This window comes from Rousettus aegyptiacus, unplaced genomic scaffold, assembly GCF_014176215.1.
Source record: "Rousettus aegyptiacus isolate mRouAeg1 unplaced genomic scaffold, mRouAeg1.p scaffold_m13_p_1, whole genome shotgun sequence".
NCBI classification, from domain to species: domain Eukaryota; kingdom Metazoa; phylum Chordata; class Mammalia; order Chiroptera; family Pteropodidae; genus Rousettus; species Rousettus aegyptiacus.
The window spans coordinates 94,324,187-94,339,169 of NW_023416284.1; the positions used below are offsets into that span (position 1 = coordinate 94,324,187).

The 14,983-nt window shown below is 51.6% G+C and overlaps 1 protein-coding gene across 6 annotated transcripts in view; it reads right to left on the reverse strand.

The window, feature by feature from the left end:
* CPNE5 (copine 5) overlaps window positions 1-14,983 on the reverse strand; it is an 89,747-nt gene that overhangs the window by 20,015 nt on the left and 54,749 nt on the right. For 5 of the 6 annotated variants that reach the window (XR_004956348.1, XM_016152640.2, XM_016152641.2 and 2 more), the window contains 3 exons: window positions 10,508-10,612; window positions 2,755-2,796; window positions 520-595 (listed from right to left, as the gene is read on the reverse strand). Coding sequence is in view for 5 of the 6 variants with exons in the window: in XM_016152640.2 (XP_016008126.2) it covers window positions 520-595; window positions 2,755-2,796; window positions 10,508-10,612 (223 nt within the window). In the remaining variant the exon portion in view is untranslated. Of the gene's footprint in view, window positions 1-519; window positions 596-2,754; window positions 2,797-8,163; window positions 9,650-10,507; window positions 10,613-14,983 lie in introns of those variants that run through there. The other variant, XM_016152651.2, reaches the window with a different exon arrangement.

Below are 14,983 nucleotides of genomic sequence, written 5' to 3' on the forward strand. Positions count from 1 at the left end.
GCAAACGCTATTATCTCCAGAGAGACTGGGTGCTTTGTCCAGATCTAGATAGAAGTATCCTGACTCCTATTTCTGTCTCTTCTTCCAGAAAAGGTAAGATATTCGGAAGGCCCTGAAACTGTTCTAATTGAAGGCAGGGGGCCACTTTGAACTCAGGACCTCTGGACTCACGCCCGGAACCCTCCGATATTGTCCCCCACCTTCTGCCCCACCCCCACTTTTATCCTCTCACCTTGTTGGAAGTACTCTTTCGGGGGTGGGGCACTATATTTCAGTGATGGGAGTCATATTAGCCTAGGTAGTTTGCCTCTTATTTCTGCCACTTACTGAACCATGTGTCTTTGGGAAAGTCCCTTAACTTCTCTGAGACTCGGTCTCCTTAATTGTGAAAGACAATAGCACCCACCTCACAGGAGAACGTGCAAAACCTCTAGCCCTGGATATGGCTCACTGTAGTCCTCAATGACTGGGAGCCACGTATCATCAAAGCAAACCCCAGATTGTGAGTGTCCACCTCACCTCATAGATGTTGAATTGGCTCTGCCCGCGGGCCAGCTCCCGGTAGCTGGTGGTGAACTCCCCGATGAAGTCATGGCTGCAAGGAAAAGCTGTTGCTGAGGCCACAGGCCCAGGCTCTGCCTCTGCCCATCCCCTCACATCACATCCCTTTCCCTGGCTCCCAATTCTGCCCAGCCCTCTGCTCCAGGGGCATATGCCAGCGGAAAGGCTGGGTCTCTGGAAGTCCAGTGTCACCTATGGAGCAAGAACCCAACACGGTCACGTAGCAAAGAGCAGGACCCTGCAGAATGGGACACGTTTCTACTTGGATTCTTGTTTGAAAATAAAAACAACAAAAGGCATTTGGGGGATGACTGGGAAAATTCAAATATGAAACAAATACTAGATGGTATTCAAGAATTATTGTTCGATGTATGAGGTGTGATAACAACATTCACAGTTATAGAGAAAATGCTCTTAGTTTTTAGATGTTCCCAGCGAGGTATTTAGATAAAAATGCCATGATGTCTACAATTTAAACTACAACAAAACATAGATAAAGCAAACATGACAACATGTAACACTTGTTAAAATCGGGTGATAGGTTTAAAAGTGTTCATTAAATACTTCTACTTTCCTGTGTATTTGACATTTTTCCAATAATGTTTTTTTTTTTGAAAAAACAATTAGTGCTATGTCCATCCAGACAGCTGGAAGTATTTTCTACAGTGTCTGCACTGTAGGCTTCTGAGGCTCTGTATGTATTTATGTTAAGTGCAGCAAAACCTTATACAAAGCAGAATTCCCATCTTCCCTGTGGTTGGCTGCCTTTGAACAACATGTGCTGGCCTGGAGTGCCTATTGGAGTGGTGCCCAGGAGGTGTCCCTGGGGCCTTGCCTGGCCTTAAGCCCACACTGTATTTTGACTACATATTTACAGTTCTCATCATGCAGACTGTGAGCTCCTCGATGGCAGGAACCAAAGGCATTTGGTGGCTGTCCCCGGCTTTCCCCACTAACAGAAGCATGGGGAAATCCAGGCAGGGTAAGATGAGGCAAACCATGGGCAGAAACATGAAGCAGACTTGCATGCAATGTGGTTAAAAAGGAGAAGAGAGGGACAAAGTGAGCTAGGGAGGTAGTGTTGGCACTGGCAGTTCTTTATAGCAGAGGTCCCCAACCAGGCTGCGAGCAAGAGAAGCTTCATCTGTATTTGCAGCCGCTCCCCAGCACTAGCATCACTGCCTCAGCTCCACCTCAGATCATCAGGCATTAGATTCTTATAAAAGCACCAGTCCCTGGTGCCAAAAAGGGTTGAGGACAGCTGTTCTACAGCAAGGTATCAGGGGAAGGCAAGCTCCTTGAAAGAGACTTGGGCTTAATTTAGAACTGTGTTTGCATGACCCTTTATAATATCCTGTGTCCACATTGCAGACTTGAAGGGTACCAATGGAGATCATGGGATGTAAAGCCCCTTGACAACACCACCTGATAGTGCCACAGAATGGCAGGGTCATAAAAGTCAGGATGACATATTTAGATTTAGTTCAACACACAAGTAGGACCCAGTGAGAGGCCTGTTCTTGTCCTCTTCTATGAATTCCCAGCAACACTGGCTCCCTGGGGGGACTTAGATGCACAGGAGGAGAAAGCACTGGCCTCCCAAACATCCTGGGTAGGAACCGTCCTCCTACTGGCCAGGCTCAGCCCTATTCACGCACTGCCTCGTGGCTCCTGAGTCCATCTGTGTGCATCAAATCTTCCCCTTCCCATTGCCCACTCCCTGAGGCCATATCCCCTGCAAACAGCTGCTCTGATGAGCCGAGGGCCTCCCTGCTACATTGTGGGGAGTCTCAGGGCTGAGATCGTCTTCTGCACCCTGGTCAGAGAATGTGTCCATGAATGCTCAGGGTATCACTACTATCTATATCTCAGAACATGCACATTTCAGAAAGTCCTAAATCTTTCCAAATGTGAGAAGATTTTAGGCACTGGCTGGCTGCTAAGCAGCTAAGGACAAGAGGCTTCTTATGCACTTTGCACCATGTCCAGAGATCCTCTGGCGCCTCTGTGGAGCTGGGTAGAGACAAGTCACCGGGGCAGTGGACGTCCCACAGGGAAGTCCAGGCCCTCTCACCCCCAGAGCTGCCATGAGTTGGGGCCTGGGCTCAGCTCTCCCCACGTATGGGCAGGGGCTGACCTCCCCCCAGTGGCTGCCCCCATCCCCACTCACCTTCTGCCCTTCTGCCTGCTTACCTGCCATCTCGATCCCAGTCGTACACCTCCACTTTGATGGTCCTGTAAGGCAAAGGGCCGGTGGTGGGATGGGCTTGACTCAGCACCCACATGGTCTGAAGATGGAGCTCTTGTCATGCTCCTGGGCCAGAAGAGGATGTGGGGACATCCACCAGAAGGATGGGACCTTTCTCATGCTCTAGGGCCCGTGGTGAGAGGCAGCAGCCCAAGACACAAAGGGTCTATCTTTTAGCAAGGCTTTTAGGGACATTGGCAGCCCCAGAGTTGTGTAGGGACTTCCCTGAATTCCAGGGAGGATGTGGGAAAACAGCCTGAGACTTCAGTTCGTCTTGCCTTCTCACTGACCACCCCAGATGGGGCACAGGTCCAAGCATGAAGCCATACTGTGAATTTATCGGGGTAGGGCCATTGTAGTGGGAGTGTGCTGCTCCCGGACCATGGGCCTAAGCGCATGGGCCCTCTGGAGGAGGGGTAACAAGACTGTATAGTGGAATTCCAGGGTCCAAGGAGTCTGAGTGGTGGCGAGCCAGCCCTGCATGTCAGGGATGGGCCCAAGGGCCTTGACTCAGGGATAGCCTGCAGAGCTGGTCCATGCCATGACTGGCTCCTGAGTGAGGGTGTAATTATCTTCACATTTTAGCCTGGCTGCTTTAATTAGTTTGTTTTGACTCCTGTGCATGGGGTTGGGCTCTGGGAGCTCATTTTATTTTTAGCCTGTTTCCATGGCAACAGACTAGCAGACCAGAGGCCGGAAGAGGGAGATGGAAGGCTGCAGGTTAACCCTTGGTGTCAGTGGTCCTCCAGGGATGCCCAGGGGCGGGGCGCTCCCAGGGTCCAACTGCAGGGTCCCCAATGCTCTGGGGAGGTGGAAGCCAGAGTGGGGAGCCGGAGTCTCTAGCCCTCAGTTCTAAGCGGGGCACACAGAGGCGCCTGCCTGGGCCTGTCTTCCATTAACATATCATCTTGTCCATGGCTGCAGCCCATCTCCTCAGACCTCCGAGGAGTCAGACTTGGGGCCCGGAGCTCCCAGAAGGAGGCGCTGTCTCCCTTCAGATGAGCCTCCATGGGGCATGGATGGGGGTGGGGTGTGGATTTGCCAGCGTCAGGGCAGAAACTGTTCTGGAATAAAGGAATGCCCAGTAGGTTGTGCACCAGCTGGATTTTTGTTATTAAAATATAAAATAGGGCAAACATAGAAGCCTACCGTTTAAAGAAAACCTTTAAATTCTTGTGAAAAACAAAAAAGTGTCTCTTTGAAGTGAATTATCGGGGAAAGAAAAAAAATCTAGGCCCCTGAAGGTGGTTTGGTGAGCTGGAAAGAGGCTGGGATGTGGACTTGGATGCCGGGCCCCTAGCTATGGGAACTAGAGCTGTCACTTAGGCTCCCTGAGCCACAAGACAGCGTTTTACGGTAGGGATAATAATGGTCTTACATAATAGCTACAAAGACAAATCTGTAAAACCTGCCTGTCACGCAGGGGTGGGTCTCTATAAAAGTGTCCCCTTTTATCCATTTCAGCATTCGGCCACACTCGGACAGTTTTTCATATAAAATTTACTTAACTCAGGGACATCCAAGTCTGGGTACATGAGCTCTGCAACTTTCAATTCCTGGAATGACATGGCTGGAGGTGACCTCAGTGGCATCCAAGACTGGCAGTGTGACAGATCAGCAGGGAGCTTTTCAGACACACAGACCCCCCCATGTTCAGTTCTTAGCAGCTCTGGGCAGGGCCCAGGAATCTGGTTTAAAGGTGTCCCAAGTGGTGGGTATATTCTAGAGTGATGACCTCCAGCCCTCATTTTCAGATGGGGAAACTGAGCCCTAAGGGTACCTAGTGACTTTCCCAGAGTCACACAGCTGCTGAGGGTCTGAGCCAGGACTCTGCCCGACAATGCTGAAGTCTCACTGTTCTTCCCCAGAGCCCTCCGGCTCTGTGGGAGACCTTCAGGGACTCCAGCAAGGAGTGCCTCTCCATGGACCACCAACGACAGCCCCTAGGTCACCTAGATCCATGACAGCCACACACTTAGAGGCTATAGGAGCACTCCTGTCACAGCCACAGCCTTGGGTACCCCAAAAATTACATGGCCAGAGGGCCTCATTTAATTTGTCTGGGTAGGACTTGGGCACAGGTAGTTTTAAAAAAATCCCCTGGCTGATTCTAATGTGCAGCCATTACCACTGAGCTCTCTGGACAAGAGCACTGGCTTTCAACCTTGGTAGCACATTAGATCCCCTGGGGGGCTCTAGCAATCCTAATGCCTCACACCAGAGATTCAGAACTGATGGGCCTGGGGTGCATCTGGGCAGAAGAATTGTTCACAGATCCTTAGAGGATTTGACCTTGCAGCTGAGGTCAAGACCGCTGAGTGTGAGATTCCTGTGCAATCAAGGTTCCAGGGATAGCTGCAGCCTGGGGGTCTGATTAGTGAGAAGGCGGCAAACTCCAGCCTTGGGGAAGAAGGAGGTGAGGGAAACACTGCCCAGAGACAGGGGAAGGCAGTGGCAGAAGCCAGACCTAGTTTTGACTACTATGTTGACAGTTCTGCTACTGTCCAGCCCTGGCAGCTGCCCCAGGTCACCTCATGTGGCTCCAGTGAGCTGCAGACCTTGTCTCTCTACCTCTTCTCACAGGCCCAACAAAAGGCTCATGTTGGACCGACTACGACTTCTGGGGACAACACCCAAGAAAAAAGGCTCCTGGGTGTGAGACAATGAAATGGGCCTCTGCTGCCCACAAAATGAAAATCTTATTTGGCATAAAAAGGCTCAGGACATGGAGCCCCTAGTCTGAGAGTCAGTGAGGGGGACAGGGAAGGCTGCAGGCTCTGCGACAGGCAGCCCCGGGTGGCAACCCCTGCTCTCCAACTACTAGCTGTGTGGCCCTGTGCAACTGGCTTGGCCATTGGAGACTCCGTAAAATGGTATCATCACACTCACTTGGCAGCTGCTGTGAGAAGTCTACATCATCCACACAGCCAGCACTGAACACATGTTCTGTTCCGTCTAAAACACTCAAGTCTTTTCTCCAAGTTCTTATCTCCCAAACTCTCATTCACCATGGAAATATCAGCTCCATGAGGCCAGGGATTTTTGTCAGCTTTGAGAGCAGTGCCTAGCATATATGAGGTACTGTAAACAGTATTATTAAATGTCTGCTGGCTAAGATCTCCTGTAGTATCAATCCCTTCCTTCCCCAGAACCACAAAGGGAGGTCCAGAGTGTGCGGCTTTCCCCAAGTCACACAGCTGGTCAGTAGCAACTCCAGGCCTGGGGTGGTGGGAGCCAGTGTCCTGTAAGTCTCTGGACTCCTGGGGCCAGAGTGACAGAGTTGGACATGTGTGAGCCTCAGGAGGCCAGCAGGGATGAACGATGCTGGCAAAGACGCTAGGCTTCCCTCCCAGCACACCAAGCAGCTCTACACACAGTCTCCACTGAGCAGGCCTGACTCCTAATGAACCTCTCCTGGGTGGGAGGAAGTGCATTTCACTGCTGCTTTGAAGTCCCCAAGACTGACAAGCCCTGAGGGATCTACCCTAAATTGACAGTCAGTCCAACACTCCCAGAGGCTTCCGGAAGGAAGAGCATTGGGCATGACTGGGGCAGGCAGCAAGATTGGATGGTGGGGGACTGTGCAAGCCTAGTGACTTCACCTTCCTGCTCTGAGTTCAGCTTCTGCAGGTGTGAGCTGGAGATGATAAGACTCCTAACAGAGGTCATACGTACTGGCCTGACCCCTCCTGGTGCTCAGCAAGTAGCGGGGTTCAAAGGAGAAGCAACTGGTTCTTCCAGGGAGCAGAGAGAAGTGTAATTTTGGAGATGTGAGAGACCTCTTTTGGTGAGGACTCGGTACCCTTAACACCCTTTTAAAATCCACTCATTCAACATCGAGGAGTGAGTGACAGCAGCCCAATTCAAGGTAATCTGGTACAATGGGAACAAATCCTCAAGTGACAGAATGGTCAAGGAGAGAGTAGGAGGACTTCAGGGGAGGCAGCGGAAGTGCTTCTTGTTATCAGCCCACTTCGCCTCGCTGGAGGGCTGGACTGATTCTGACTCTGACTCTGGCTCTGCTCAGCTAGGTCACTTGGGTTTGGCCTCGTGTGGACTGGAGACACAGCAAATGCAGGGGAACCCCAAACCAGAGGGCCAGCCCAGAGGCGACTTCTAGAAAGGAGAAATGAAACTTCTCCTTGCACCATGATTTACATAACCTCTGGTCCTCCATGTCCCCATTTGTGAAATGAGTGTGTCACCAGTAACCGCCTTCAAAGGTCACTATGAAATTTAAATTCACAAAATAAGATAATGTATTTAAACAATTAGAACATAATTTGGCCCATAACCTAAAGACTCAGTAATCTGATTAATATTAACTGGTTTCTACCTCATCATTCCAAGTAAACTGCCCCTTCTCAGTGGGTCCCTGGTTCTCATCTTCCTGGCCCTCTTTTTCACACAATACTAGTTGATTCTTCTGTTTGAATTCCCCTCTCAGCTCCCTGACCACGGCTGCCTGCCTCCTGGTTTCCTCCTATCTCTCTAACCATCTCCTGTTCTTTCTCTTGCTCCTGACCTGTGGCATCCTCCACAGGGCCTCGGACACCTGACTTCTGCCAGTCCCCTCCTGGGGACTCCTAGACCTCTGTCTTCCTCTCTCCTTAGCAGAGCACCATTGTGCCTGTCCCACAGACACCCACTCTGGCTCCTTGTCGCACTTCCCATTTCTGTGGTGGTACCATCTCCTCTTGTCCCCTAAGCTCCAAACCCTAATGATCCCTCCGTCTCTTTCACTCCCACATCCAGGCAGATGTCAAGGCCTTTGGAGTCTTCCTTCCACCTTCGGCACCACAGCAGACCTGCCTCATACCCCAGAGCAAGGCCCTCACTGAGCCCCACCTCCAAACACCCCCCTCATACCTTATCTCTGTTATGTGGCAGCAGAAAGTTGGGATTAAAACATAGATTCTAGAGCCAGCCTGCCTGGGTCCAAATCCTAATTCTACCATTAGCTGGTGGTAAGACAATAGGCGAGTTATTTTGCTTCTCTGGGCCTCAGCTTCCTTACCTGAAAGTATGAATAGTGTTAGTACCTTTTTCAGAGGAGGTATTAATTGTTAGGAGGATTAAATTCGTTCATATATACAACTTACCATGGAGGTGCTACAGGAGCCTTTGCTATTATTATTATTGTTACCTGTCTGGGAGCAACTTAAGAGGGAAGTTTGGGTCTAACAGCTCAGCATGCCCATGGCACCCAACACAGTGCCCAGAGCCTGGCTGGCATGGGAGATATGGCTGCTGAATTCAACCAAACATGTTCTGTGAGGCTTCAATAGGTGCCTCCCTCCTTTCCCTGCACAGGCCCTTCCCCCACCCAACCCCCACCCTGAGAGGGCCTCCAGAAGCCTGCACCAGTGGCTGTTGGGTCTGTGGATTAACCTACGGCTCAGCATGGGGGCAGGCCTGCTTACTTTTACCAAGCCAGTGTGACATGCCTAGACGCCCTCCATTAATCCTGCTGTCAGTCATGTCACAGTCAATCTCTTCCTGGCTGTGGAGAAGGGCCTGAGCTGCCCAACCATCCTGAAAGGAGCCCAGTCTGGGGCTCAGCCTGGGAGGGAGAGATGGCAGCCTGCCTGGGCTTTCCCTAAGACCTGCACCCTCACCTCCTCCAATGGCTGAAAAGTGAACCCAGGCCTGAGTCTGGCTGCCTTCCTCACCATCCCTGACAAGGGTGAGTTCTGAGACCCTGGGAAGCCCCACCCCGGAAATGCAGGGTTGTAGAGTATCAGCTGAATCCCCAACAGCCTCTGGGCAATGGGGCTGAAGATCCCAATTCCTTCTACCCCATAAGACTTGAACTGCCATGCTCTCCCATTCTCCAACCTTGAATTTTCCCCTTTGTCTTTCTCTATCCCAACCATTCTTCCCACACGCCCCTGGCCCCAGGAACTGAACCCTCCCCATGACCTTGCAGCCTTCCCTGGTCTTCCTTTAGGCCCTACTGCTCTAACCCCTCTGTCCTCCCATTCCCCTAATTCCAGAACTCAAGGACCCAGTCAGACACTATCTTCAGTCTCATTTTGCACAATTACTTAGCTATCTGGTACATGTGTGCACATCTGAGTTCTCTACGGTCAGACTATAAGCTCCCTGAAGATAGAAATGAAGCTCCCTTCCTTTGAGTGCTGCATAGCTGGAGGCACAGTGATGAGCACATAATAGGTCAATAGAGTGTGGCTTTTCTATCCCAACCAAGAGGCAGGAAAAGGTGCCACCTCATCTGGATCAGCAGCCTAAAATGGAGGAAGACAGGGATGCCTGGAGGCTATTCATCTGCCATTTCTGCTCCCCTCACCTCACCACACATACCCTGTCCCTAACTCCTGTGAGCAGGGCCCCAGGGAGCCCATGCCAATGCTACCAGGCGGGACATCCCAGTGTTCCTGTTGGAGTGGCCGGCAGAGGCCCGGCCTCCTCAGTGCTGCCAGACAGCCCTGCCTGTGAACCCTGCCAGCTCGCCCACCAGCTATAGCAATTACCAGGAAACCAGGCTCAGTTCCCATGACTTAACACATACCAATACTACCTTACAGCTCCCATCTTACATGCCCCCACGCCCCCCGCACTTACCATGGCTTGTAATTACGTGTTTCTTTATATCATTATTAAATTAATGTCTGACTTCACCACTAGCTGTAAATTCCGCGAAGTTGGGTGAAGGATGAGGGCTGTGTTTTGCTTCCTGCTGACTTCCCAGCATCTAGGGCAGTGCATGGCACATGGTAGGGAGGCAATAAACATTTGTGGATGAAATGCTGAATTTGGTACTTTGTGCACACCAAAGTCTTCTTGAGTAGGTTGTGTCATGTGAGTTTCAAAGTAGCCCTATTAGGAAGGTAGGTGTTTAAATACCCATGTTACAATAAGGAAACTGGGTCTCAGACAGGTCCAGGTTTGCCCAGAATTGACAGTGCTTTTTAGTCACAGAGCCAATTAGAAACCAGGGTATCAACACTCAACAACCTATACTCATGAGATGACGATGACAGCTTACATATAATAAGAGTAGGCTATGTCACATCAAAAAGTTCGATGAGCTCTCTGTATTCTACCCCTCACTCCAGTTTTGGCAACTTGGCTGACAGAGTGTATTTTAAGATCCTGACTCTCCAGAGTCTATTGGCCAGGAGTTGGGGCTGGTGGGGGATCAGGCCACCTCTGCGTATGGTATTTAGAGCTCACCATCCAGCCCCCACCTCCCCTTTCAGTGGGAACAATGAAAAGACAGGCTGCTGAGCTCCTGGCCAGGACATCACAACACCCATTGGGCTTCCCTGGAATCCCAGGCACCACTCACCGCCACCACCGCCCGCCCCTCCCCCCAGTCTGGGGAGGTTTCCACCAATGGGGATGCTGGACTGGGGGGAAAGGGGCGGGGCAGGGCATAGGCTGTGAGAAGGTGAAGGCAGTCACTGCCCAGGGAGGGGAGGGGAGGGGAGGGGAGGGGAGGGGAGGGGAGGGGAGGGGAGGGGAGGGGAGGGGAGGGAAGGGAAGGGAAGGGAAGGGAAGGGAAGGGAAGGGAAGGGAAGGGAAGAGAGGGCTGGGCTGTGGAGGCTCAACAGTCCCACTGTGTGCGGGACACTCACACACAGCCCTAGAAGGCTCTGCTCACATTGAGGGGACTGCCCATATGGTAGTGCACGCCAGTGCTGGGGCAGGGCGGGGGGCGTTTTCTCAGCTCACCGATCATAGTCCCCATTGCAGAGGGCTCTCACAGGAATGGAGAAAGTTTGCCAGACTGGGTTTAGGGTGTTTTTCATGACTTCGGTCTTGTGGCAAATGGTGAACCTGGTGAAGAGGAAAGGGAAGGTGTCAGGCCCCAACCCAAGGAAGGCAAAATCCAGGTCAACAGAGGGGCCCGTCATGTTAATCTCTGCAGATGCCAGACAGAAGAAACCATGGCTTCATGGAGTAACGAGCTGCTTGTCACTTGCAGCATCCAGGCAGAAACTAGATGGCCATTTCCTGGTGATGCTGCAGAGAGGATTCCTGCATGGGTGGCGGTAGGGGTGATGTCAGGAGATTCCAGTTCTGGGTCCTGCTCTCTGTGTGGCCTACCCCCCTTTGGGCAAGTCCATCCCCCTTTGGGCCTCTGTTTCCTCACCTATAAACCCAGGGGTTTGGCCACTATCAGATATTCTTCATCTGAGATCCAAGGATACGTGGATGGGCTTTAATGGTCTGTAAATTCCTGAAACTGTCAGTGAAATTGGGTGTGTGAGTTTCGTATGCTTCCCGTTCCCTTTCCTGCAGCGCTCTCTCTCCAGATTCCATGTTCGTGGCTCACCTCCTCACTTCCTTCAGGTCTTTACTCAAATGTCATCTCTCTGACATGAGTACCTGCCCTGAGTGCCATATCTAAAATTTACAACCCTCGGGCTCCCTGACTCTGACATCACTAGTCCCCTTCCATACTGTTTTTCTATTTCGCCTGTCACCGTTTGACATTTGACATAGTCTATTTTTCTCCTTATTTTCTTTATGGTCTGTTACTAAAACATTAAGTTCTGTAAAGGCAAGGGTTTTGTCTTCTTTGATCACTTCTTTGATCACTACATCTCTAGTAGCCAAAACAATGCGTGGCACTTAGTAAATGTTCACTAAATCCTTTTTTGGAATTAATAAATAACTGTATTTCTCAGAGGAGTTTCCATGGCTTTCCCTGCCATTTCAGCCAGAGAATGAAAGCCCCTGGATGACGTGATCTCTAAGACGCTTTCAGCTCTTGCAGTCTGAATCCAAGAGCTTGCTTTATAAACTGAAAGTACAGAATTGGCTTATCCCAGCTGGGCCCCCATCCAGTGTCCCTTCCCACTCCCTGTACTGTGCCTGGCTGGCCTCATCTTGGAAACGTGCTCTGCAGCATAGAGGGGCAGCTGAGAGCCAGAGTGGAGCTGGGGCCAGGTGCTGCCCCCCGAGATTTTCCAGCATCCACCCCAACTATGTCCCAGCTTGGAAAGGTCACCCAGGAAGGTACCTGGGCCCCACCCATGCCCACACAGCCTGTGCCATTTCTTCTCCGGCAATTTTCAAGTCAAAATGTCATTTCTGTCACCAAGGCTCAGCGTTTCTCTTCTCTGCTCCTTCTCGCCCACCCACTGGAGTGTAGATGCATGTGGGAGACCTCCCCACACACCCAGAGCTGGTGATGATGACAGGAATGGGACTGAGAAAGGAGGGGCCACAGCTGTCCATGGCCAGGGCAGGCAGGTAGGGCAGGCAGGTAGGGCAGGAAGAGGAGGCTGAGGTGTAGAGAGAGGCAGGAGGGAGAATCGGGAGCAGCAATGGGTGGTGAAGGGAGGGAGGTTCACACTGTGCAGGGCCCTGACTGTGCTCAGAGCCCACCCCCCCTCCCCCCACTCCAAACAGTCGCACAGATCTGTGAGGACCCTCCCGCCTCCCATCCTTTTGAAACCACTGCCTTCTCTATTTCCTTTCCCTTGCCAGTCAAACTTCCTGACCAGGTAGGTCTTCTATCTGTTAGCTTGATTTCCTCCCTACTTGTTTCTTCCTGAACCCTGTGTAGTCTGGTCTCTGAGTCAGACTCTGGCCTGAGACTGCTTTCTTTAAGCTCCCTCACTCCCGCCCAACCCATCAAATCCACAGGCCCTTTGACTCCCTATGGAATTTGCCATAGCAGACCTGGCCACAGTGTGAAAATGGTCCTGGTGGTCATATCGCTACTCGACTCGATTCATTAGAAACACATGCAGGGCGTGGTGTAGGAAAGCATTAACCAATGGGGTCAGACACATGGAGGCTCCAGTCCCAGGGACACCACGCACCAGCTGGACAGCCCTGAGCAAATGACTTTCTCCCTCTGAGCTCCCCTTTCATTGTAAAATGGGGATAAGAAAAGTAGCTGACGGTCGCTGCTGGGCCTTGTTCTAACTACACATATTAACTCGTTAATCCTCACGACAATCCTGTGAGTGAGGTGTCAGGATGCCCCGCCCCCCGCCATGTGCTCACCAAAAAACTGAATTGCACAGGATATAGATGCACTGTCAGCAGCAGCCACTAGCCACGTATGGCCATTCAAGTTAACTGAAGTGAAATTATTTAAAACTCTGTTCCTCAGTTGCACTAGCCCCATTTCAAGTGCTCGGCAGCTACATGTGCTTAATGGCGACCATCCTGGACGGCGAGGTACAGAACATTTCCTTCACCCCAGAAAGTTCCACTGGATTAGAGTCTTGCCTAAAGTTACACAAGCTAGTAACTGGCTGCTTCAGGCTGGGCGCAGCAGGCAGCCTGCTGGAGCCCTGCCCCCCACCATCACAGTCTTACTCCCAGACCAGCGATTGATCAAATAAGACACGGTAAGTACAGTGCCAGGAGCACAGCGGGCGCTCTGCGGGATGCTTTTATTCCTCTCCCTCCTGGCGTGGCAGGCTCCACACCTCACTCCCCTGGTTCCCCCACTGACCTTTCTCCCATCTCCTCCTAACTGGGGGTGTCTTCCAAACCTTCCACTCTCTTCTCCTCAAACCCTGAGTGGCCACACTGCTCTCACCAGTTCAGCTTCTGACCTGTGCACCTGTCGCTTCGAAGGTGCCTGCAGACTGGCCCACGTCTTAGGGGAACTGTGGATAGGTTTCTCCAGCTTTCCTGGTGTCCCCACTAGAGAGTTCCAGCCCACGCTTCAGGTGAAACTCACCCCCAAATAAACTCCCATTGCCTCTTCCATCTGACCAACCCCCCTGCCATCTTCAACACTTCGGGTTCCCCAAAGCTCCACTACCAGAGAGGGGTCTGTGACTGCAGTCCCTACCCAAGTTCTGCTGAGTGAGGTCTCCACACTGCCCTTTTGCCCCCGCCCTCCCCGCCCCCCTCCTCCCCTGCATCTCCAAGGCACAGCTCTCCTAGCTCAGCACCTCCCACCTGTTCACGGTGTCAGTCACGAGTCTCTGCCTCTTACCCGCCCCCTCCCCATCCATCCTACACATCACTCTGCTAGAACATCATTGGCAACACACTCTTTGCAACACACCCCTTTCCTGCTCCAAAACCCAAACCCCTCCCTCCTCCTAGCCTGCCAGCCCCCACCTGAGACAGGCCCAGTGTGACCTGGCATTGCCTCTCTGGAGGGGACCTGAGTGGACACCGTCATGGACACCTAGAGCATCGCTCAGGCCTTTTCCTCCCTCCCTCAAGTCAAGTCAAGTCAAAGTCAACAAGAATTATTTAAAGAAATACTGCTGGGAGTCCTTTGGTGAGACAAAGAATCCTTTTGTTATGCAAATGAGAATACCTAATTTCCCTTGTTTTGTACCTTCAGGTTTAAAAATCAGTTTTCCCTTGAACTGAAACATACCTCCTCCCTGTTGCACCCCCACCCCCACCCCCCACTACACACACACACACACACACACACACACACACACACACTCTCTCTCTCTCTCTCTCTCTCTCTCTCTCTCTCTCTCTCTCTCTCTCTCTCTCTCTCTCTCATACCTAGAATTGCTCAGGACACACTTGCTTTGCATATGCCTTTTTTCTAGCCTGTTATTCTTCCCTGCTCCTCCCCCTTGGGCCCATTTTCTTCCCTCCTTCAAAACCTACTTCCACATTCCCCTTCTCCAGCAGCGTTTTTCTAATTAACCTCCCTGGCCCCATAACTTCCTGCTTCTGCAGAATCCCAGCCTTAAGTGGCCACAGCCTCCCAGAGCAGTGATGCTTAAAGAGACCAAGGAGACCACCTAATTCAACTGGTTCATTCTACTGATGAGAAAACAGGCCCAGAGAGGGGGCACAACTTGCCTGGGGTCACTCGGCAGGTTGGTGGGGAGGACTTAGGCCCCAGACCTCCAACTTAAAATCTGCCCCTCTGTGTACATCACTGACCTACATTTGCCAACATATTTTTTCCATCATATTGTGGGCGGATTCTAGATTAGGGAGAGGAGAGGAGGACATGAGGCTTTAAAGACAAGTAGAATTTTGAATGAAGCCTATGATGAGGGGTGGGGCTGGGGAGGGAAAAGCGTTCAGATTCGCTGTGCTGTTTGTGCAGTAGTCGGGGGACATGTAGCAACAGGGTGTTCAGAGGGCTGCGGGTAGAGGAGGATTAGGCTGAGAGACATGGACTGATTTGTGTGGAAGAAGGAAGGGGCCATCAGAGGGGCTCCTTGTTCCTGCCCTAGCCCTATTTTTGCC